The sequence below is a fragment of the Saccopteryx leptura genome, chromosome 3 (genome assembly GCF_036850995.1).
Source record: "Saccopteryx leptura isolate mSacLep1 chromosome 3, mSacLep1_pri_phased_curated, whole genome shotgun sequence".
In the NCBI taxonomy this organism is placed as follows: domain Eukaryota; kingdom Metazoa; phylum Chordata; class Mammalia; order Chiroptera; family Emballonuridae; genus Saccopteryx; species Saccopteryx leptura.
The window spans coordinates 72,796,988-72,821,250 of NC_089505.1; the positions used below are offsets into that span (position 1 = coordinate 72,796,988).

Sequence of the window (24,263 nt, forward strand, 5' to 3'; positions counted from 1 at the left end):
ACTTCCTGAACAGTCATCTTGATAAGTTTCTCAGAAATCTTGGAGCTGTTAGTGATGAGCAGACTACTGCTGGAGCATCAAATGAGATTGTCCTCAACAAGTACACAAACACAAGAGCTACAAATGCAAATTTTTGCCTGAATAGAATTTAAATAAGTTTTGCATAAATTTTATGATTAAAATAAGTGTTTTAATATGTTCTATTTTGAAATTGTAGACAAATTCTGATGCAATCGTTTATTTTAGAGTGTTAGTGTATTTACTGCATTATATAAATTATTGTTTTCACAAAGATGCCCAAGAAGACATTCTACTTCATTATGTTAAACTAAATTTTGAAAATTTTACAATAAGATGAAAACCTAAAATCTTGAATTGCAAATAAACGGTAGCTTACAGAGAAAAACTAATGTCAGATTTGAGATTAGCACAGTCGAATTAGGTAAGAACAAGTGTTTTTGTGGATGCAACAAAAATTTTGTTCTCCTGTGATATCAAGATTAATGTTTTTTCAGCTTTTTGGTACTTTACAACAATTGTGCCCTTAGGGTTTTATTTCCCATGTGTTGAAACACCCTTCCTTCCAGGAATGTTTTCACTCACTCATGGTGTATAATATATATACTCTGACTTTGAATTCAGAGTGTTAGTATTTTATTGAAAACTTTTCCATAAGTGTTTATCAAACATTTTGCCTTGTTTTATTTATTTGTAGTACCTTTATTTGTTTGTTTTTGTTTTTTTCCAGAGACTGAGAGTCAGTGCAGGGACACATAGGTTCAGACTGACAGGAAGGAAGATAGATGAGAGGCATCAATTCTCCGTTGTGGCATCGTAGTTGTTCATTGATTGCTTTCTCATATGTGCCTTGACTGGGGGGGGGGCTCCAGCAGAGAGCGAGTGACCCCTTGCTCAAGGCAGTGACTTTGGGCTCGAAGCAGCAACCCCACATTCCGTCTGTTGAGCCTGTTTTCAAGCCTGATTGGCCCACGCTCAAGTCTTTGACCTTGAGGTTTTGAACCTGGGTCCTCCATGTCCTAGTCTGATGCTCTATCCACTGTAGCACTACCTGGTCAGACTCTTTATTTGTTGCTTTTCACTTTAGTATTTTGAAAATTCTTTTATTTTGCTAATTATTGGGCTTTGATTTTTTGTTATTTCTTTGATGTGTAAAGTTGTGTTGTTAAATTGATTTCTTTTATATTTCCTGTAAGAATTTATCTATATAAGATTTTATTCTGGTATTAATTCTTTGAGTAGTACGAATGTTCATGTAGTCCTCATGCCTGCTGACCATCCAGAGTTCAGTTGTATGTGTAAGGCAACATTGAAAAAAGGCTAATGTATGTTTTTCTTGTTTCCTTAAATTGATTATCAAACAAACATGATTTTAAGCTCATAAAACTGTAACTGCAACTAATTCAGTTTTTAAAGAAAAACACTGTCAGGTCTGCAAGCATGAAAAAACCCACTGCTCAGGGATAATTTCTCTGAAACCCATGATATTTGGCATATTGTATTATATTTCATTTGTCTAGATTTATTTTATGATTTCCTTTTTGTCCACTAGTTTATGTTATTTTATAATCTACTAATATATGGTGGCCACTGAAAGACTGAATAATATAAAATAAAAGTAACTTTTACAAACACAATTTTTAAATTTTTTATTATTTTATTGGGAAAAACAGTAAATTTTTTCAGCATTATGTGTGAAAAACAACATCCCTCAGATGACCACCATTTTACTGCTCACAAATATAGGCTTTCTCAAACCCTTCAGTTTTTCAGTGTCCACCCTTTCTTTGTGTCACTTTCATTTTCATATGCTAATTTTTTATAGTTTCATTCCTCTGTGGTCAGATGGTAACTGCCCAATTTGCATCTTACTACATTTACTGAGCCTTGTTTAGTGGAGTAACTGGTTCTGTGCACAGGAGAATATTCTCTGTGATTGAGAACATTGTGTATTCTATCCCAGGCTGGGTGACTCAGTTAGAACTCGATCTTGATAGGCCAGGGTGTCAGGTTTGATTCTGGTGAGGGCAAATACAGGAATTAACCAATGACTGGAAAAGGAATTCAGCATTTCTCTCTTTGTCTCTTCCTTTCACTAAAATCAACATATAAATAGTTAATATGTTCTCTCTTCTTTAGAGCTGTGCAGCCATCATCTACCTCATGTCTGTCTTTCATACTGGAGTCCCCATGGTCTTAGAACAGTCACCTTTTTATGAAAGTCAACCACCACAGTGCATTTATATTGTCCTGTCATAATTGGAGTGCTCTGTGACCCAAAGAAGAGAAAGCAGTTTCTCAGGCAATGGCAAAAGCCAGATCTTTAGACACACAGTACACTCATTTATTTCTCTGTAGAAGAGAAGTGGGAATTGGTAGTTTTCTCACAATATTGGCATGGTACATCCAGGAGTATGGTCTGCTATTGGGGACAGATATCTGCATCTTATCTTTCTTTGTAGATATGCACTTTTTACAGTGGCTGATGTGGTCTGATTGGCTCATGGAATCCACAAAAAAAGGACTGTTGTGTTCGTGATTGTTTCTAAATTTACTTCTCCATTAAGGAGTGAAGTTTTGATGCTTCCTATTGTACCATGTTGCTGAAGTCCTATACTAAGTACTAATTTTGTCAATTATTATTTAAGGTACATTTACTTGAGTGTATGGTATAATTTATTTTGTATCTTTCAGCTATGTCTTCTGAAAGGACCCAATATTTGTTGCCAAAGCCAGACATAGAAGATTCATTGGACAAGATGCTACCAGTAAGATATAGAAGGTGTGGCCCCAAAATGAATACTTAATAAAAGATTGGGAATGTTAGCTCAAGTGCAAGGTCTGAAAATGTTATGATGGACATAGCAAAACTGGGGCAGTTACTCTTAGTAATATTCTTGTTTCAAAAAGAAATCAAACGTATAAAACATCTTGGAAGAAATACCTCTTTAAATCCATTATGTTTGGAGAACAGTGTGCTTCTAAATACGAAGTCTAAAAACAGTATTTTTTAACCGATTAAAACAGGAGAGAGAGGGACAGATAGGGACAGACACGTGAAAAGTAGAAAGATGAGAAGCATCACTTCTTTGTTGCAGCATCTTCGTTGTTTATTGACTGCTTTCTCATCTGTGCTGTGACATAGAGTGGGGAGCTACATCCATGCCAGAGATCCCTTGCTTAAGCCAACAACCTCTGGCTCCAAGTCAGCAACCTCTGCTCAATCCAGCAACCATGGTGTTATGATCCCAGGCTTAAGCCAGTGACCCCACGCTTAAGACTGTGAGCCTGCTCCGAAGTTGGATGAGCCCACCCTCAAGCCTGCGACCTCAACGTTTTTAACCAAGGTGTCCCCTATGTCACAATCTAATGGTCTATGTACTGCGCCAACACCTGGTCTGGCTCAAAACAATTTTATAAACATACCTGTTCTCTGAAAAGAAATTGGTAAAATTTGAAGAGTTATGTAGTCCATGTTAAGTATAAATACTTATTTAGCTCATCTAAAATATTGTATTGGGTTAAACTTTTCTGAAAATCAGAGATTACAAATGAAAACAAATTCTAAAGAATATGATTTTGAGAATCTTATTTATTTATTTATTTAGTGAAGTGGGAAGGCAGACAGACTCTCACACACAGCCCAACTTGGAGCTACCCAGCCATACCTCTACCCAATGATGCTTACCATGGTAGTCATTGCTTTGTTGCTTAGCAGCCAAACTATTTTATCACCTGAGGTTAAGCCATGGAACCATTCTCTGCACCCAGGCCAACCTGCTTTTACAGAGCCATGTCTGCATGAGGGGAACAGAGATAGAGAAGGGAGAAGAGGATGGAGATGCAGATGGTCACTTCTCCCCTGTGCCCTGAATGGGAATCAACCTGGGACTTCTAACTTCCAGGGTGACACTCTACCAGTGAGCCAAGCGGCCAGATCCGAGAATCTCTTAAGCAGGGATGCTTTATGCTTTTTCTTACAAGTAATTCCTCCTAGATCCAAAGCTTATAATTTAATAGACTTGGAATCATCTTCATACAAATATCATGGTTTCATAGAATACTTAATTGTCAAAAACTATTATGTTTAATGAAGTAAGAGCCCTCACTAATGGCCTTATATTTTTATGATTATCACGGTACATGTAATGGTAAGAGAAATTATCCATTTAATGAATTGGAGCAACTTTTACAAGTGGTCAAATCCAATTAGCTATTCAAGAACTAACTTTTCAGCAAACTGTCACAAACATAAGAAAGTTTTTTTTTTCTTTTTCTTTTTTTTTTTTTGTATTTTTCTGAAACTGGAAATGGGGAGGCAGTCAGACTCCCACATGCGCCCAACTGGGATCCACCCGGCATGCCCACCAGGGGGCAATGCTCTGCCCATCTGGGGCGTCGCTCTGTTGCAACCAGAGCCAATTTAGTGCCTGAGGCAGAGGCCATAGAGCCATCCTCAGGGCGCAGGCCAAGTTTGTTCCAGTGGAGCCTTGGCTGCAGGAGGGGAAGAGAGAGACAGAGAGGAAGGAGAGGGGGAAGGGTGGAGAAGTAAATGAGCGCTTCTCCTGTGTGCCCTGGCTGGGAATCGAACCCAGGACTCCTGCATGCCAGGCCGACGCTCTACCACTGAGCCAACCGGCGAGGGCAGAAAGTTTTTGATCAAACCTCAAATCTCAGTATACATCAGAATAGTTCTATTATAGAGAAGGCAAACCAATATAGTACATGTAACAGATCTTTGAGTCAGTATTTCAATATGAGTCAATTTGAGACTATTGATAATTGGAATGAAGCATACAAATGCTATTGCTGTGGGAAATTCTTTAATCACTTCTCCGTTTCAAAGAAACATAAAACATTCCATACTGCAAACAGTATTATAAGTGTAAAGAATGTGGGAACACTTAATTTCCATTCACACCTTACTATTTTTTTTTAAATTTATTTCTTACAGAGACAGAGAGTGAGTCAGAGAGAGGGATAGACAGGGACAGACAGACAGGAACAGAGAGAGATGAGAAGCATCAAACATTAGTTTTTCATTGCGCGTTGCAACACCTTAGTTGTTCATTGATTGCTTTCTCATATGTGCCTTGACCACGGGCCTTCAGCAGACCGAGTAACCCCTTGCTGGAGCCAGCGACCTTGGGTTCAAGCTGGTGGGCTTTTTCCTCAAACCAGATGAGCCCGCACTCAAGCTGGCGACCTTGGGGTCTTGAACCCGGGTCCTCTGCATCCCAGTCCGATGCTCTATCCACTGCGCCACCACCTGGTCAGACCACACCTTACTATTAATGACAGGATTCATACTGTTGAGGAGACATACAAATCTGTAAAAGGTAATAAAGCTGTTATTCTGCATTTCAAACTTACTGAACAGGAGAGAATCCATACCAGAGAAACTTCTTACATGTGTGAAATATGTGGAAAAGCCTTTAATTTTTGTACAAAACTTAATGAATATGAGAGAATTCATACCAAAATGAAGTCTTACAAATTAAAGTTTGTGATACAGCTTTTAATCAGCGATCATGTTATTAAACATAAAGTGATTCATATAGGAGAGAAACCTTACAAATGTAGTCTGTGGCAAAGTATTTAATCTGCAGGTAAAATGTACTATCCACGAGAAAACTCATACCATAGAGAAGCCAAATGTATGTGAAATATGCATCAAATATGCATACTTGTTTTTATTCTTCAGCCCTTAGTGAACATGCAAGAATTCATACCGGAGAGAACCCTCAAAAATATGAAATAAGTGGCAGAGTGTTTAGTAGAAGGTCAACACTTGATATATGAGAGCTCATATCAGAATGAAGCCCCTCAAGTGTGAAATATGTTGCAAAGCGTTTAGTACATGGTCAGCACTTATGGACACATGAGAATTCATACCAAGGAGAAGCCTCTCAAATGTGAAATATGCGGCAAATCATTTCATCAGCAGGAAAGACTTACTGAACATGTGAGAATTCATACTAGCAAAAAGCCAAATATAAAATATGTGGGAAAACTTTTCATTGTCAGGGAAAATTACTCAACATACGAAAATTCATACCAGGGAAACGCCTCACAAATGTTAAATATGTGGCAAAGCCTTTAGTTGTCGGTTAGTACTTACTCAATATATGAGAATTCATACAGGAGAGAAGCCTTACAAATGTGAAGAATGTGGTAAGGCATTTAATCAGCATTCACGTTAATCGCCATGAGAGAATTCATACCAGAGCAATGCCTTAGAAATGTAAACAACCTTGCAAAACTTTTATTCTGCATTCACAATTTAATCAATACATGAGAAATCATAAAAAAGAGAAGTGTTAAATGAATATAAGAAACATATTAGCTTGAACTACAACTTCTATATCAGAATGCAACTGTCTAAAAAGTTCATGTTTGTAATATATGGTGGAAGAGCTTATTTCAAAATAGACATGTCAGAAGCCAGCACAAAACTGCTGATACCAAACAGAACATAAAGTTGTAAGTATATACTATATTTTTCACCCCATAAGATGCATTTCCCCCCCATAAGTGGAGAGGGAAATGACGTTGCCTCTTATGGAGTGAATGTTAATTTTTTTTTAGCTGCTGTGGGGCACTGCACCGGCAATCATATGTAGCATGAGCACCAGTGGGAGTGTAATTGTATCCGCCACAGTGGCGTGCAGAACCCCCGCATCTGCTGAGTGATATCCTTGTTCCAGTTTCCACCGTGGCATGCAGGGCAGGAGGGAAGGAGAGCGATATCGTATGGGTGCATTCACTGGCATCATCAAGGGCAGACATGAGAGAGACCCTGCACTGGTAGAAGGCTGCACTGAAGCTGCTAGAGGTCTTTGTGAATTGCTGACGTCACTTGTCAGCCTAATAGCATTTCACTGGTTGGCTGGCTGGCTGGTAGATAGGGGAGGGGCCGAGTGTGTGAAGCTTGTGCAATGAGCTGGGAAGCCAGTGAGCACAGGCTTAGCAGCGGCAGATGAAGCAGGCTATGCTGCTCATCTTCATCATTTTATTCTAGCTGTAATTTAGGTAGGTTACCTATGTAGAGTAAAAAATAACTGGCCTTTCCCTAGTGCTGCAGCAGGGGAGTATCCTGAATTAAAGAACAACAACAACCTGAATGGCTGGTCCTGGAGTCTGAAAGACTCCAGGGCCAGCTGATTTACTATCTTTTAGATTATTCATAAACATTGACCTTTTTCGCTGGTTTCAAGACGACTCTTTGCATCTAAATCTCTCTCCTGAGCCCAGTCATTCAGATAGGCTGGATGCCTGAGCATACCGCAGACCGCAGTTGTACCGGGGATGTACCTGTCCCCTCCAAATACTGGAGTTCTGTCTGATGCAGGGCCTTATGCCATGGTAATATATGCATGGCATAAAGCACTGATTGGACCAGAGCCCGCGCATGTGCCATGGAAACATGGGAGAGGTACGTTTTTGGAGCAGGTTTCATATGGCAGGGCATCTCAAATTGGGATGCCCCAAGGCAATGGACCAAGACCCGTACTTTGGTCCACTTTAAGTCGCCCTTGTGGCATTGGTCCTCCTTACTACCAGGAACTGCTGATACCGTACCTCTTCTAGATGTGTTCTATGGCAGCCACAGAGCAACCAATGAGGCTTGCAGGTGTAGCATCCACCGGGGTACAAAACAGATGTCGGAGACTTTCAGGAATTTAGATGGAAAATTTATTGGCCAAGCTTTTAACCTGCGCAGGGGCGGACTCTCGGGTGTCTCAGGGACACTATACTCTTAAAAAGTCGCAGATGAGAGCCACGCCCAAACGCTTACAAACTAGGTCTTATATAGGCTGAGCAAGCAAGCAGTTTCCAAAAGCAGACTTGGCTATTAGCTATTGGTGGGGGGAGAAGTCACATGGCATAGTAACATAGGGCAGGCAGTGGAAAAGTTTTAAAACTGTTAAAACTGTTACAAATCTAGATAAACAGGATTTGGGGGCTGGGTCAGCTCTAAGTTCCTTGTTCCTTATGCAACCTCTCATGCAACCTTCAGGGTAAGGCAGGTCCCTACATTCCCCCCTTTTTCTTAGACATGAGTTAAACCTTTGACTCATTTTCTTCCCCTGCTAGGAGCGTGTAAGGCTGAGAAAGAACCATGAGCTTAACAACTTCTATTCTTTCTTTGATGAAACCTAAAACCTTGTTTAGGATTATTGGTCCAATAAAATATTAGAGTCCTTATTCCTTGGAGAAGGTGACCTTGAGAGGCTGATCGGGGTCCCGTCGCACTCGCCATGTCCTATTATTCTCTCCTGGTTCCTGGGCCTGCTTCACATGGGATAGGTGGATCCAGTAGGGCTTCTCAGCAATTCTAACAGCAGAAGGTGTGCTGAGCAATACCTGGAATGGCCCTTGCCACCTTGGCTCGAGGTTTCCCCTGCGATGATTAAGGAGCCATACCCATTGTCCAGGCTCTGGTGGAGGTTCTCGGGTGCTGCTTTCTTGGGCTGCTCCTCTTTCCCTCCTTAGTTCTCGCACTTCCTCTCGGATCTGCTGTAATGCCTGTAGGGACTTGAGGAAATTATGATTAGATACCTCTATTTCCTCTCTAGTGAGCTGGGGAACTAATGGAGTAGGTTGTCCAAACATGAGCTCATAGGGAGTCCACTTGTTGACATATGGGGTACTTCTGACCCGGAACAAGGCGAAGGGGAGTAACTCTACCCAGTTCTCGCCGGTCTCCTCCTTTAACTTGATTAAGGTTTCTTTTAGGGTCCTATTCATTCTTTCTACTTGCCCAGAACTCTGAGGCCTGTAAATGCAATGTAACTCTCCTGGGCACTTTCCCCTATATCTAACTAAAGGGGGAAGCTTCTTGTTTATAGCATTGACCTTAGCACAAGCCTTACATCTAGAAACTATAGATTGTACTATATTCCTAATCTGAGGTCCCCTATAGTACTTCTTAATTAGTTGTTCCATCTTATTTTGCCCTAAGTGGGAACTTGCGTGGATTTCCTTTGCAATTTCTTCTATTATTCCTTGGGGTAGGTAGAGTCTGGTGTCAGGAAGTTCTATCCACCCCTGCTTATTTCTTTTACCCCCTAATTGCTTTCCTTCCTGCTCTTCTTCAGGAGTATATTTAGGGTCTGGAGGCAGCAAGGGTTGAGGCAAGAGAGGAAGAATGTCTGCAGTCCCTTCTTCCGCAGCTTCTCTGGCAGTGATGTCAGCAAAACGGTTTCCTTGAACAATTGGAGAGTCCCTTTTTGATGTCCTTTGCAATGAATTATGGCTACTTTAGAGGGAAGCCAAATGGCATCAAGCAGGGCTAAGATCTCAGTCTTATTCTTAATTTCCTTTCCCCCTGCCGTTAGCAAGCCTCTTTCTTTGTAAATGGCACCGTGAATGTGAGCAGTGGCAAAGGCGTATCTGCTGTCCGTGTAAATGTTGGCCACTTTGCCCTCAGCTATCTGGAGGGCCTGTGTAAGTCCAATTAACTCTGCTCGCTGTGCAGACGTACCTTTTGATAATGCCTTCTGCCATAAGACACTGTCCTGAGTAGTTACGGCTGCTCCTGCATATCTTTGTCCATCTCGGACATAACTGCTTCCATCAGTGAACAGCGTGAGGTCTGCCTTCTCATAGGCCTGGTCCTGAAGGTCCGGTCTGGCCCCTGTGACAGTGTCCAATATCTGTCTGCAGTCATGGACCACTGATGGGTCTGGCAACGGTAGCAAGGTGGCAGGATTTAAGGCTGCCGTCTTCAAGAAATGCACTGCCGGGGGATTCAATAACTGTGCTTGGTACTGCGTCAGTCATGCATTGGAGAGCCACCTATCCAGTGGGGTACGCAGCCCTTGTTCTAGATAGTGCTCTCCAATAACCTGGATGTCCTGACCCAATGTCAGCTTGTTGGCCTCCTTAACTAGGATTGAGGTAGCAGCAAGTGCCCTCAAACAGGTTGGCCAGCCAGACGCTATGGGGTCTAGCTTCCTGGATAGGTATGCTACAGGCCTCTTCCATGGTCCAAGCTCTTGGCTGAGGATTCCCAAGGCTACCCCCCCCCCCTTTTCAGCAATGTACAACTGGAAAGGTTTGGCCATATCTGGTAGCGCCAATGACGGGGCAGCTACTAGGGCTTCCTTCAGTGCCTGGAAAGCCTTCCTTTCCTTGTCTGTCCAAATAAACTGTTCTTCTTTGCCCCGTGTTAATTCGTAGAGGGGCCTGGCCAGCTCTGCAAATCCTAATATCCAGAGTCTGCAATATCCTACTGCTCCCAGAAATTCCCGCACTTGCCTTTTGTTAGTGGGTTCTGGGATCTGCAACACAGTCTGAATCCTTTGGCTGGATAATGTCCTTTGTCCCCCTTGTAAGTTATACCCCAAGTAACTTACAGTTTGGGTGACAATCTGGGCCTTCTTGGCAGAGACTCGATATCCCATCTGCTGAAGATCCTGGAGTAGGTCCAAGGTGGCCGTCCTGCATTGCTCTTCTTCGGCTACAGCGATGAGGAGGTCATCCACGTACTGTAGCAGTACAACTGATGGATGGTCAGCTCGGAACCCTGCAAGTCTTTGCTCAGAGCTTCATTAAAGATAGTGGGAGAATTCTTGAACCATTGGGGAAGCCTGGTCCAAGTATATTGTCCCACTAGTCCATTTTCTGGATCATTCCATTCAAAAGCAAATATGTCTTGGCTTCTGGGGGCTAGTGGGATGCAGAAGAAAGCATCCTTCAAGTCCAATACTGAATAATATGTATGCGTAGGGGGCAATGAGCTCAACAGGGTATAGGGGTTTGGCACTGTGGGGTGTATAGTCTCTACCCGGGCATTGACTTCCCGCAGGTCTTGTACCGGGTGACAGGTGGCTGATGGGCGGCTAGGCCTGGCGGGTTGGCTTCAGCCCACACTCCGGGTACCTTTTGCCTTAGTTCCTCTGGGACCCCGATAGATTTGTCCTTACCTCCCTGGAAGGCCGCTATCAGGTATTCTTCTGATATGGGCACCGTTACCTCTAGGCTTCCTTTTTCCCGGCCACTGTCTTCTTGTTTGAAGGTGATCGTGGCATGAAGCTTCTGTAAGAGGTCTCGACCCAGGAGTGGGTAAGGACAATCTGGAATGACTAGAAATGAGTGGGTGATGGTGCCGCGGCCTAGATCAGTGATCCTAGCAGTGGCCCGTGGGTAGGATACTGCTTTTCCTGTTACCCCGACTACCTTCGTGGTTTCTTTTTGTATTTTTCCTTGTGGACTCTTTAAGACTGAATACGTGGCTCCCGTGTCGACCAGGAAGCTAGTAGGCTTTCCTTCGACTGTTAAGGTGACCATGGGCTCCTGGGAGCCAACAGGGATAGAGCCCTGGCCCCGTCAGTCCAATTGGAGCAGTACCTGTGATTCCCGGTTGGGCCTTTTAGCCCGCCGTTTAGGGCAGTCCTTCTTCCAGTGTCCCTTCTCTTTGCAGTATGCACACTGGTCCTTGTCTAGTTGCCTCTGCGGTGGGCCTCTCCCCTTACCTCGATGATGCTGCCCTTCTTTTTCCTTTCTTTCAGAGCTGTTAGCAGCAAGGAGGATTTTGACAGCCGCTTTTCCTAATTCCGGGTCATCCCTATTTACATATACTTTCTGAGCTATTTCTAACAGCTTACTTCTATTTTCTCCTTCAAATCCCTCTAACTTTTGAAGCTTCTTCCTAATGTCTGATGCTGCTTGTGTCACAAAAGCTATATTCACTAACCTGCGATTTTCTTCAGCCTCTGGATCTATAGGGGTATAAACCCGGTAGGCCTCTATTAGCCGCTCTAAAAATGCGGCGGGGGACTCTTCCCGTCCCTGGATAACCTCACTTACCTTACTAAAATTAGTAGGCTTCCTGGCTGCTGCCTTCAGTCCCCGCAGTAGAGCCCGGCGATACTGAGAGAGAGTGCCTCCCTTCCCCTGCTAACATTGGGGTCCCAGTTTGGTGGTTGTCTAGGGAGGACATCCCCTATTTCCCTTTCTGTTTCCCCATCCTCTAGGAAAGCCTTTTCCGCTTCCTGGCTTATGTGGTTTCTTTCCTCTGTGGTGAACAAAGTCTGCAAAAGCTGTTGACAGTCATCCCATGTTGGTTGATGGGTTCTAAAAACAGTCTCAAGTAAGGAGATTAATCCTTGAGGTTTTTCTGAGAACGAGGGATTTTGGTGCTTCCAATTATAGAGGTCACTAGTGGAGAAAGGCACATAAATCATACGAGAGGGGGCCCTTGGGCCGGCTTCTAGTGACGGGGGTGCTCCCCTAAGAGGCAAAATGGCAGCTGCTCCCGCCCGAGGAGGAGCCAAAATGGCAGCGGCTCCCGCCCGAGGAGGAGCCAAAATGGCAGCGGCTCCCGCCCGAGGAGGAGCCAAAATGGCAGCGGCTCCCGCCCGAGGAGGAGCCAAAATGGCAGCGGCTCCCGCCTGAGGAGGAGCTGAATAGCTTGTGCCTCCTCGGGTGTGTGGTGGACTCAAAAATCTATTTTCTTCCTGCTGTGTGGAATCAGGTTCGTCCTGTCTCCGATAGGGAGGAGGGAAGTTTACTGGGTCTAAAGGATCCTCTAGCGGTTCAGGCAAGACAGGGTAAATTCTAGATGACTGTACATTAGACTGCTTTGGGGGGTTGGTTCTCTCTTTTACTTCCTTGCTGCTTTTCCTTGTCCTCTGGTTACTTGCGGTAACACATATTGCCCTTCTCTCTCTCTTGCCCTTCTTTAGATACTTTCTGATATACCCGGACTTCTCAGTAGCAATATCAACCCACACATCAATATATAAATATTGGTCCGGGTGGGGCACCTGGTAGATAATAGCTTGAACAGCAAACACTATAGGGAGATCAAAAGTTCCCTCAGTGGGCCATCCTACGTTGAAGGCGGACCATTCTAACTGACTTACGGTCCGCAGGGTCTCTCGGTCCGGAGGTGGTCCCCCGTACCCTTGGGCTCTTTTCTGAAAATCAGAGAAATTGTTTAGCAGGCACTCTAGTGGAGAACCGGGTACAGACTCTTGTTGTCCCATTTTTCGGTTCTCAATTTGAATCCTCTTCTTTTCTGCTTCCTCAATGAAAACCCACACAAGAACAACAATACTAAAAATATATAAACAGACTTAAACACACACAAGCAAGTTTTTCATTCGGATTTCTTCCTCTCACCTGTCTTACATTCGACTCAGGCATTTGCACACAGCCAAACCGCAGCGCAGTGCAGAAATTCCTAATGTGACCGGTCACCTTTTTACTGATACAGATAACTCAGGGAGCAGCGTCCTGCCCTTTCCCCTGAGTGCCTGGGCGGGTCTCTGACAGCGTCCTGTCTACCACCACAGGCTGCAAATGCTCCGGAGCCAGAAACAGACTACATGGGATCCCCAGCAAAACTTACCCAACTCGAGCTGTCCTTCTGGCCTCCGACCAAAGGTCCCACCAAAGGGGATCCCGGGACGAGCCCCCAAAATGTAGCATCCACCGGGGTACAAAACAGATGTCGGAGACTTTCAGGAATTTAGATGGAAAATTTATTGGCCAAGCTTTTAACCTGCGCAGGGGCGGACTCTCGGGTGTCTCAGGGACACTATACTCTTAAAAAGAAGCAGATGAGAGCCACGCCCAAACGCTTACAAACTAGGTCTTATATAGGCTGAGCAAGCAAGCAGTTTCCAAAAGCAGACTTGGCTATTAGCTATTGGCCGGGGGTGGCGGGGTGGGGGTGGTGGTGGTGGTGTCACATGGTATAGTAACAGGGCAGGCAGTGGAAAAGTTTTAAAACTGCTACAACTGTTACAAATCTAGATAAACAGGATTTAGGGGCTGGGTCAGCTCTAATTTTCTTGTTCCTTATGCAACCTCTCATGCAACCTTCAGGGTAAGGCGGGTCCTTACACAGGGGGCGCAATAATGTGCACAGCTGTACAGCTAGCATGATAAACTGCTATTGGGCATATAAGGTGCAAATAGCAAAGTGGTAAGTATCAGCGGCCCCATTTCCAGTTGTACAGAGGGCCAATGTACACGTGGGATTCCAAGTGTTCCCTACCAAGGTATAACCCCAATGGTGTCCCCGTTAACAGTGTGTCAGCAGCTAATCTATCTCTATAACAGTGCATCAGTAGTAGATCCACTTCATAACTGTGTTATTACTGTATTTTTTTGTAGAAAAGTGCCACAGTCACTACCTACACAAATGACAAAGCAGAAAAGGCTAGCATATAAAATTCCTTTTTAAATGGCGGTAGGAAAATATGTTAAAATACATGGAACCAAAGCAGCAGAGAGACATTTCGGGATACCTTCTACTGAAAAAAATCAGGGAGTGGATAAAACAGGATCAGCTGCCTGACCTGTGGTGGCACAGTGGATAGAGCGTTGACCTGGAATGCTGAGGTTGCCGGCTCAAAACCCTGGGCTTGCTCGGTCAAGGCACATATGAGAGTTGAGGCTTCCTGCTCCTCCCCCCTTCTCTCTCTCTCTCTCTCCTCTAAAATGAATAAATAAATAAAAATAATTTAAAAAAACCCACAAAAAACAGGATCAGCTGCAGAAAGCAGATAAAAGTATGTGTACTCTTCATAGGCATGCTGCAAAGTGGCCAGAGGTAGACGTGGGCATGAAAGAATGGATCATACATTACAGGAATAGTGGTTTCTCAGTCTCTACAAAAATGATAATATACGAAGCCAAACTCATAGCTGTAGAGAAAGACATTCAGCATTTTACTGGATCACCATCATGGTTCTTCAGATTTATGAGACGTTGCCTTGCCATGCATACCAAAACTAGAATTGCACAAAAAATGCCAAAAGAATATGAGTCAAAGATTCTGTCTTTTCACAAATTTGCAATTGATGCTAGGAAGAAAAGTGATTTTGAAATTAGCCAGATTGGGAATATGGATGAAATCCCGCTAACCTTTGATGTGCCATCTTAACAGGACTGTTGATCTGAAAGGTGCCAAAATCATAATTGTGGAAACGTCAGGTTGTGAGAAAACCCATTATATTGTTCTGTTGTCTGGTTGTGCAAGTGGCACGAAACTGCCACCGATGGTAATATTCATAAGGAAAATCATGCCAAAAGAAGTGATACCACGTGGAGTTGTACACATTCATAAGAAAGGATGGATGGATGAAAAGGGAATGAGAGTGTGGATTGAAAAAGTTTGGTCCTGACATCCTAGAGGGCTTCTGAAAAAATCTTCCCTGTTAGTGCTTGACCAGTTTAGAGCACATATTAGTGAAACCACACAAAATAACTTTTAAGAATTGAAGACTCTACTTGCTGTAATTCCTGGAGGTCTTACCAGCCAGTTGCACCTCTTGGCATTTCCATAAAGAAACCGTTTAAAGTCTTTATGTGAGAAGAGAGGAACAAATGGATGGCTGATGGTAATCATGATCTGACACCAACTGGACCAATGAAGAGACCCACTATTATTCAAGTCTGTGAATGAGTGAGAACATGGCAGTCAGTGAAGATTGAAACCAGGGTACGGTCATTCAAAATTTGTGGCATTACCAATGCCTTAGATAGCACTGACGATAGTATCACATATGAAAATAGCAAAGAAGGTAATACCAGTGATTGTGAACAACTGAGCTTCTTAAATTCTGACACTAGCAATAAGTTCCTGGGGTTCCCGGACAAGTAGAAGAGTAGTTGTACATTAAAGTCTCTTCTCATTTGTTAATAACAGTGCTAAATGGTTGTGAATACTGCTGTTGAGTTAAAATTGTTGAATTATTAGTGGTATATTTTATTAAATATTTTAACACCATTTGGTTCAGAATATATTTTTGGTATTGTACTCCTTAAAACCTTAGGTGTGTCTTATGGTCAGATGTGTCCTATGGAGCGAAAAATACAGTTAAAATACACACACACACACACACACACACGAACTTATTGAATTGAAATCCCTTCTGAGGCCCTGGCTCGGGGCTCAGTGATTAGAACATCAGCCCAGAGTGCAAACATCCCAGGTAGATCCCCTTTCAGGACACACGTGAGAAGCAGCCATCTGCTCCTCTTCCCTTTCTCTCTCTTCTTTCTCTCTTCTCCAATCACAGCAAGTGGCTCGCTTGGATCCAGTGTTGGACTCAAGTACTGAGAATAGTTTGGTTGGTCCAAGTGTCATCCCGAGACACTGAGGATAGCTGTCTTGTCAAAGACCTGGTCACTTTTTAACTCCCTCATTTGGAGGAAAGGAACAGTGCAAAATCTAATCCCAACTGTCTTTGAGGCTCTGCGCATGCGCAGCTTCTTACTGACCCGAAAGCGGCCGTACAAACAGTCACGGCGGGAGGTGCAGGTGGGCGGTGACGGTCTTCCGGGTGTAAAGCCGCTCCTCCGGGTCCCCATTCCTGCACGCGGGGCGCCTGAGGGTTGCTGCAGACGCCGAGAGCCCCGTTCCCGATTCCCCAGCGGTGAGTGCGGAGTCTCGGTGAGAGGCCCGGAGCCTGCCCGCTTCGCTGCCGGGTGGGGGCTCCGCGTCGGTTTCCCGGGAAACAGTGAGGCCGCCCCACTGTGTCCCCCCCGCCGTGGGGCGTGGGACGTCCCCGGCCGCGGGGTTTCCTGCCTCGGTCCCGAGGGGGCAGCCCCCCACCTTCGGCCTGGGGACCTGCGGACCCCCTCCTGAGACCCCACCCCATTTAATAAGAGGGCCAGGTCCAGGAAGAGCACACTCTCCGTGGGGTGGGGATTCGGGCCGAGAACGCGGGGTCCCCAGAAGAGCCCCCGGCTCCGCGCGGGGAGGGCTGTGTGGGAGCGGCGACAGTGAAGGGGCCCCCGGGACGCTCAGAGCAGGGCTGGGAGGGGTCAGGGGACGGAGAGAGACACGGGAGGGGAGGAGAGGGCAGTGAGGGGCCATGAAGAGACGGCAACGTGGGGGTGCGGGGAGACGGGACCGCGACCGGGAGAGTGACAGTAACCGGGAGAGGAGCACGAGGGTAAGAAAGGGGAGAAACGCCGAGGAGAGGGAGGGGCCCGGAGAGAAGGGCGCAGGGAGAGGGGCTGGGGAACAGAAGTGGGGGCGCAGGACGAGGCACTTCAGAAGGAGGGAGCGGCTCAGAGGAGGAGAGCTGGGGGGGCGAGTAGGGACAGAAAGGGGGTTTAGGGGTGAGGGAGCCGAGGGAGAAACAGCTCAGAGAGGCAGCCCTCTGAGGTGGGGGGCGGGGGGGGGCAGGAAAGACGCGGACTTGCGCGGAGATGGGAGCACTCCAAACGATCAAGGGTAAATGGACATTAAGGTGAAATAGGTTTCAAGAGTTTCCCGGCACAGGAATAGGGAAAAGGGGAGAAAGAGCAGGAGAGGGGAAACAGAAAAAAGGACGACGGTGCAGAGATCCAGGAAGGGACAGAAACAGGTCCATAGATGGAACTACATTGAAGTGGAAGAATGGTTTAAGGTGGGTGGTTGTGGCCATGTATTGTAGATTTGCATTGAAATGGGCAGACGGTGCAAGAAGTGTGCAGCCTGAAAATGGCGGGCCATTCCGTTTGTTCAAGTCTCGCCGGAGTGGGGGGGGGGAGGGGGAAGCGCTGGCAGTAAAAAACACCTCTCTCAACTGATGGGGATACTTGCCATGGAAAATTCCCTCCTGTTTTTGTTACTGAAGTAACAAACGTGAGAAAATTGAAATGTAGCATTTCTTTTTTATTTTTTTTATTTTTATTTTATTTTTTTACAGAGACAGAGAGAGAGTCAGAGTGAGGGGTAGACAGGGACAGACAGACAGGAACGGAGAGATGAGAAGCATCAATCATTAGTTTTTTCGTTGCGCATTGCGACACCTTAGTTGTTCATTGATTGCCCTGACCGAGTGACCCCTTGCTGGAGCCAGCGACCTTGGGTCCAAGCTGGCGAATTTTTGCTCAAACCAGATGAGCCCACACTCAAGCTGGCGACCTCGGGGTCTCGAACCTGGGTCTTCCGCATCCCAGTCTGACGCTCTATCCACTGCGCCACCGCCTGGTCAGGCGACATGTAGCATTTCATTAAATGTATAATGTGTTTTGTGAAATGATTAAATATTACAAGCATAATTCTTTCAGGTTTTTATCACCTGTGAAGGAAATGAACGTTATTAGAGGCGCTTAGAATATGCTATTGCGCATTGGACGTTAAAAATAGTAAGGAATGGAAAATTTTAATTTCTGCAGAGGGCAGCTATCCAGGCACCTTCTTAAGAGAAAACCGTGGATACATGTACCATTTTGTTGTAGACTGCAAGTGGCAAAAAGCTTTTGTAGATTCGAGGCTTAGCAAAAGGCTAAGTTCTCTCCCCTCCACCTCCATATTGGCTATGATGCTGAGTATTTGCACCCACTTCACTTGCTGCTAAGTTGCTGGAAGCAATTTTCATGCCCTTCCTCTTACTCTTTGTTCAGATATTGGTTGATTTCACTTATGTCCCACTGTGAGGGCATTCCTGTTTATGCCTTGGGAGAATTCCTGTTTTAGCCTCAGTTGTGTAACTTTGTATCAAGGACTTCCTTGATTTGCATATGACTATATAAAAAAAGCACTCTGGGGTTATGGGGTATTTGGATATTGCCATCAGCATTGAAGAGTCCTCTGGTCCCATCCTTTTTTCTTTCTTTTTTTTTTTTAAACAGGGATGTCCATTTTCTTTTTATTTTATTTATTCATTTTTAGAGAGGAGAGAGAGGGAGAGAGAAGGGGGGAGGAGCTGGAAGCATCAACTCCCGTATGTGCCTTGACCAGGCAAGCCCAGGGTTTTGAACCGGCAACCTCAGCATTTCCAGGTCGACACTTTATCCACTGTGCCACCACAGGTCAGGCCACCATCCTTTTTTCTTAATGAGTCTGTTTTCTTAATTTTGCACTGTTCTCACTCAAGACCCAGAATTGGGAGCTGCGCTGGTCCGCCGCACCGTTTTAACTAGTTGGCCGAACTCCACAAAAAATTATGAATCGGTTTTGTAGAACCAGTGCGAGGGCTGGCTGAATCCCACCAGGTGTTTGTCCCTGTTTGTATCTTTCCATCTATCATTTAAAAAATATAGATAGATAGATAGGTAGATATAGATACACACATATGTATATATGTATGTATGTATATGTTTGGCAAAGATCCAATTGAATCTTTGGAGGGTTATAAATTAAATTTTGAAAAAAAATATAGATACACACATATATGAATATATATATATGTTTGGCAAAGATCCAATTGAATCTTTGGAGGGTTATAAATTAAATTTTGCAAAAAAAATATTTCAAATTTTAGTAAAAATGATGTGGGTAAGTGAAACAAAAGAATAAGGAAATTCTATAACCAGTGAGCAGGTAGAGGAGAGCTCAGGTAGCTTCCCTAGCCTGCCCCCCCTCCAATGAGCTGTCTTGACACAGACCTGGTCACTTTTGAAATCACTCCCTTGGCGAAAAGTAGTAGTTCAAAATCTGACCCCAACCGTCTTTAAGGTCGTGCGCATGCGCAGCTTATTCGTGAACCGGAAGCGGCAGTAGAAAAGGTCACGAGGGCTGGGGGGTCGGTGACGGTGTTTCCTGTTTAAACCTGATCCCTCCTCATCTCCATTCTTTTTCCCCGAGAGGCTGAAGGTCGGTGCGGACGTGAAGAGCTCCACTCCCGAGCCGCCAGCGGTGAGTGCGGAGTCCCAGTGAGGCCCCGAGCCTGCCCGCTTCGGTGCCGGGTGGGGGCTCCGCGTCGCTTTCCGGGGAAACTCTGAGGCCGTCCTGCCAGTGTCCTCCCGCCGTGGGGCGTGGGAACCCCCCCCAATTAATTAGCGGCCCGCGTCCAGAAAGAGCACACTTTCCATGGGGCGGAGATTCCGGGCGAGAACTCGGGGTTCCCAGAAGAAGAGCGTGAGCACTTGTGCCACTTTGTTTTAGACTGCAAGTGGCAAAAAGCTTTGTAAATTCGAGGCTTAGCAAAAGGCTAAGCCCCCAGGCCGCGCGGGGAGGGCTGTGGGATCGGCGACAGCGAAGGGGGCCCCAGGACGTGCAGAGCGGGTTGGGAGGGGTCAGGGGACGGAGAGAGACACGGGAGGGGAGGAGAGGGCAGTGAGGGGCCATGAAGAGACGGCCACGTGGGGGTGCGGGGGACGGGACCGCGACGGGGAGAGTGACAGTAACCAGGGAAAGGAGCGCGGGGGGAAGAAAGGGGAGAAACCCGAGGAGAGGGAGGGGCCCGGAGAAAAGGGCGCGAGGAGAGGGGGCTGGGGAGCAGAAGGAGGGAGTGGCTCAGAGGAGGAGAGCTGGGGGGCGAGGAGGGACAGAAAAGCGGTTTAGGCATGATGGAGCCGAGGAGGAAACAGCTCGGAGTCAGCCTGCGGGGCAGGGGTGGGGTTTGTGACAACGAACTGGAGAAACGGGTTACTGGCTAGGGTTCGGGAGAACAAAGACGTCCACGGAGATGGGAACAGTCGCACAGACTGTTACAGCGTCTATATTGGAACTAGGTTTACAGAGACTCTCGGAATAGGTGTAGGGCAGGAATAGGGAAAGGGGAGGACGCGTGGCGGAATGGGAGCAGAAACACAGGAAAGGACGATTGTGCAGAGAAGCAGGGAAGACACAGAAACGGGGCTATAGACCAAACTTACATAGAAGCAGAAGGGGAAGCCTGACTTGATGTGTGGTGAGCCTGTCGGATGTGAATGATTAAAGGATGATACATGGGCTGTGCAGGTTTACAATCTATTTAATAGTTGCTGAGTTGTTTTGGTTAAAGTGATTTAAATGAGAATGACCAATATTCAGTTTCTAAGGCTTGTGAGGATTATTTGTTTTGAGTTTCAGCCCTTGTAAACTCCGAGGGGCGGGACTTGTGCTTCAGTGATGGGTCTCATTTCCTGAGATGGCCGGAGGAGGGGGAAACTGGGACAAGAAATAACTGAGTCTCAGCCCGAGACAGTTTTTCTTTCTAGTTATAATTTGAATTTATTGGTATGAAATTTGTAAAATTATGTTAGTTTTAGATTTTCAAGAAATAATAAGAGTGTTGGGTATTCTTTGTTTCAGTCTACTGGATTTCCTTCTTGTAATAGCATGTCTCACATTTAATGCATTTTTTAAAAGCTTTTTGGGCGCTTTCTGGTTTTGCTCCGTGATCGTCAGCCCGGCTGTGGATGCCCTGGGTTGGATTTGAGGTTGATTCCAGATCAGACAGGACCATCTGCTTCTCCACCCCTCCCCCGCCCCACCCACTCCCCCCCTTTTCTTTCTCCCTCAGTTTCCCTCTCTCCTTCACTCCCTGTCCTCCCTGACTCCATTGGTTCGAGCCAGTTGGTCTCCTGCGCTGAGAGGATGGTCAGGCTCCATAGCTTGAGCCTCAGAAGCTAAAAAAAGTCTCATTTTCTGAGCAAAAGAACAAAGGCCTCCGGTGGGTGGAGTCTTGCGATTCGGTCTCTGCCTTCCCTTCTTTTACCTAAAAAAAAAGAAGGAAAGAAAAAGTCTTTTTTGTTATAATTTTAGTCTGTTAAATATCCTTTCCTGTATAGCCATTAAATTCTGAAATAAGCATTAGTGATACCTCATAAGGAGCTCTTAAATTCTTTATTAAATTTTAGGTCTCGACTTTTTAAAACTTAGACCGTATAAGCATAATTAAAGATTTCACATCACTTTTCTTTTAAATGTGTTGTGTCTAGTTTATGTTGCGAACCCTGCATCCTTTCTATTGTGTATCATGTGTTGCAACAGCCAATGGTACTTAATAAACAATATTAGGCTCTCTGAGAGTGTACTTGGTAAAAATGTGTATGATCTTAGCAGTCAGAACCTAGTATGATGAATTCATCTTATGTTCAGCAGCATATATACAATATATATGTATATATATGTTTGTGTGTGTGTGTATATATATCTATATATATATATAGTTGAATTAGTGACTGTGAGCCAGCAAGGAGGTGTTGCACTCCAGTCCCTCTTGTCCACTCTGAAAACACTGAAGGATGGCCTGGATTGACCTGAAACTTGGTTTTTACATTACAGAGTTAGTCTACTCATTGAGTAAGGTGATGCACATATTTTAATAGCTCTCGTTTTTCCCATGTTTTCAGCTTCAAAACCTGTAAATACACTTTTTTTGTTTTTAAAGTACTTCATGTAACTTTATAAGAGAAAATTCTGCCCAGGGAGCCAGTCATAGAAGTTCTAGTCCCAAGCTCTTACAATACCCACACATCTGAGGGTGCTGTGTCTGATCTCCGTGAGCCAGTGCTGCTGAAAACCGCTCTGAGGGAGCAATGCAGGGACCTAGATCAAGATGCCGTATCCTGGGCCGCACTGCAGACATGCAGAACCACAGCTTAGAGTGGAGCCCTCATCCCCAAGGAACCTACATGCTCATGTAGCAGGAAGTGACCCAACGGAGGATATCCGACACTCAGTTAACTTAATCAGAGGATAGAGAATTTATTAAAAGTCATTGCAGCACGTTGGACTAGAAACTACAAAGACACATGCTTCCCAAGGTTGATATTCTTAGAGTTTATATACCATTTACAGAATATAGGTTTTCATGGAATGGGCTTGTGATCCCTTTGTCTAGCGCAGTGGTTCTCAACCTTTCTAATGCCGTGACCCCGCAATACAGTTCCTCATGTTGCGGTGACCCCAAACCAAAAAATTATTTTGGTGGCAACTTCATAACTGTAATTTTGCTACAGTTATGATTCAGAATGTAAATACCTGATATGCATTATGTATTTTCCGATGGCTTTAGGCGACCCCGCCAGGGTCGTGACCCACAGGTTGAGAACTGCTGGTCTAGCAGTATATGTCACTCTCATGGCTCCAGGTTGGGAGGCTGAGTTTAGGTGGGGTCAGAAAAGGGGTACGGGTTTTCAGACCAGTGGCCCCAGCTCTACAAGTTCTGTGTTCCTTGCTTTGTGTAGCCAAGTGGCCCCAGGCCACCTTTCAGAGAACTAGAGGAAGTAGTTAATCTTTAACTGGCTGACTCAGTTACCCCTGTAGGCTCCTTTCCCTTGCAGTCATTTTTCCTTACTCATTCTTGCTGAACTGTTCCCCACCTGTTTCAGATCATTTCAGGAGTTTTAAGAAGGACCTTACCTGAGCCCTCCCCCTCAGACTTGGAGAGCTGCAGCGTTGTTTTAATAAGCTGCTCCAGGTGATTCCAAGGTGAGCCCTGAAAATTGCAGAATGGTTCCTGGATGCATTTGTTATGCTTTGATGCTTTCTTTTTTCTCCTTTTTTTTTTTCCTGAGAGAGAGGCGGAGGCGTATAGAAAAACTTAGTTCCATTTACTCCTGCTCTCATTGATTGACCTATGTTTGATACACCAGGTTGGTGCTTTATACACTCAGTCAAGTAACCAGGGCCATGAAAGAAATTCTATTTACAGATCACAGAGGTAGAAGAGGACTAGGCAGTGATTCGATTCCAGTAATTTAACAGCTGGTTCTCTGACTTACTAACCATTTTAAGTATAAAGACAGATATACCAAAAAGTAGTTTGCTATTTCATGCATTTAATCCTTAAATAAGGACAATAAAAGAGGTACACAAAACTATGTTACACAAAAGTTTTAAAATATTAATGAAGAAACATTAACCCTTAGAGTAGTATGAATATTCATGTACGTCCTTGTGCCTCATGACCATCCACAGTATAATTGATTTATATAAAAAATATGTAAGGCAACATTAAAAAATGGCAAATGTATGTTCTTTTTGTTTCCAGAAATTGGTTATTAAACAAACATGATTTTAAATTAATAAAAGTGGAACTGGAACTAATTTAATTTTTTGAAAAAACACTCAGACCCAAGGGTCAGCAAACATGAAAAAACTCAGCATTCAAAATAAAAGCTGATAGTCCCTGACTTGTGGTGGCACAGTGGATAAAGCGTAACCTGGAATGCTGATAACTTTTCAAAACTGGGCTTTCCTGGCTAAGGCACATATAGGAGTTGATGTTTCCTGCTCTTTCCTCCCCATTCTCTTTCTCTTCTCTGTAAAATGAATGAATAAATAATTTTTTAAAAAACGCGATTAGCCCTGGCCGGTTGGCTCAGCGGTAGAGCGTCGGCCTAGCGTGCGGAGGACCCGGGTTCGATTCCCGGCCAGGGCACACAGGAGAAGCGCCCATTTGCTTCTCCACCCCTCCTCCGCCGCGCTTTCCTCTCTGTCTCTCTCTTCCCCTCCCGCAGCCAAGGCTCCATTGGAGCAAAGATAGCCCGGGCGCTGGGGATGGCTCTGTGGCCTCTGCCTCAGGCGCTAGAGTGGCTCTGGTCGCAACATGGCGTCGCCCCTGGTGGGCGTGCCG

The 24,263-nt window shown here is 44.9% G+C and overlaps 2 protein-coding genes across 11 annotated transcripts in view; one reads left to right on the forward strand and one right to left on the reverse strand.

The window, feature by feature from the left end:
- Positions 1-7,701: 7,701 nt before the first annotated feature.
- Positions 7,702-13,567, reverse strand: LOC136399283 (uncharacterized). 3 transcript variants are annotated; one of them, XR_010750122.1, is made up of 2 exons: positions 13,379-13,567; positions 7,702-8,556 (listed from the first exon to the last, which is right to left on the reverse strand). XR_010750122.1 is itself a non-coding variant. In XM_066374337.1 (2 exons), the coding sequence occupies exons 1-2, from the start codon at positions 11,311-11,313 to the stop codon at positions 8,224-8,226; spliced, it is 648 nt and encodes a 215-aa protein (XP_066230434.1). In that variant the 5' UTR covers positions 11,314-11,377; the 3' UTR covers positions 7,702-8,223. The 3 variants fall into 3 exon arrangements, 1 of the variants encoding a protein (XP_066230434.1); XR_010750121.1 differs by lacking the exon at positions 13,379-13,567 and adding an exon at positions 8,710-9,001; XM_066374337.1 differs by lacking the exon at positions 13,379-13,567 and adding an exon at positions 10,999-11,377.
- A 2,719-nt stretch (positions 13,568-16,286) lies between these two features.
- Positions 16,287-24,263, forward strand: part of LOC136399272 (zinc finger protein 479-like) — a 30,927-nt gene continuing 22,950 nt past the window's right edge. The window contains exons 1-3 of one of the 8 annotated variants that reach the window (XM_066374324.1): positions 16,287-16,415; positions 19,564-19,612; positions 23,017-23,116. The gene's annotated coding sequence lies outside the window, so the exon portion shown is untranslated. Of the gene's footprint in view, positions 16,420-18,767; positions 18,787-19,563; positions 19,613-21,255; positions 21,358-23,016; positions 23,117-24,263 lie in introns of those variants that run through there. The other 7 variants (XM_066374317.1, XM_066374318.1, XM_066374322.1 and 4 more) reach the window with 7 other exon arrangements.

Coding starts and splice junctions, on each gene's coding strand:
- LOC136399283 (XM_066374337.1), bottom strand. CDS start 11,313: ATGGTCACCTTAACAGTCGAAGGAAAGCCTACTAGCTTCCTGGTCGAC. Junction 8,557..10,998: donor GGGAAAAAGGAAGCCTAGAG/GTAACGGTGCCC, acceptor AATTTCCTCAAG/TCCCTACAGGCATTACAGCA.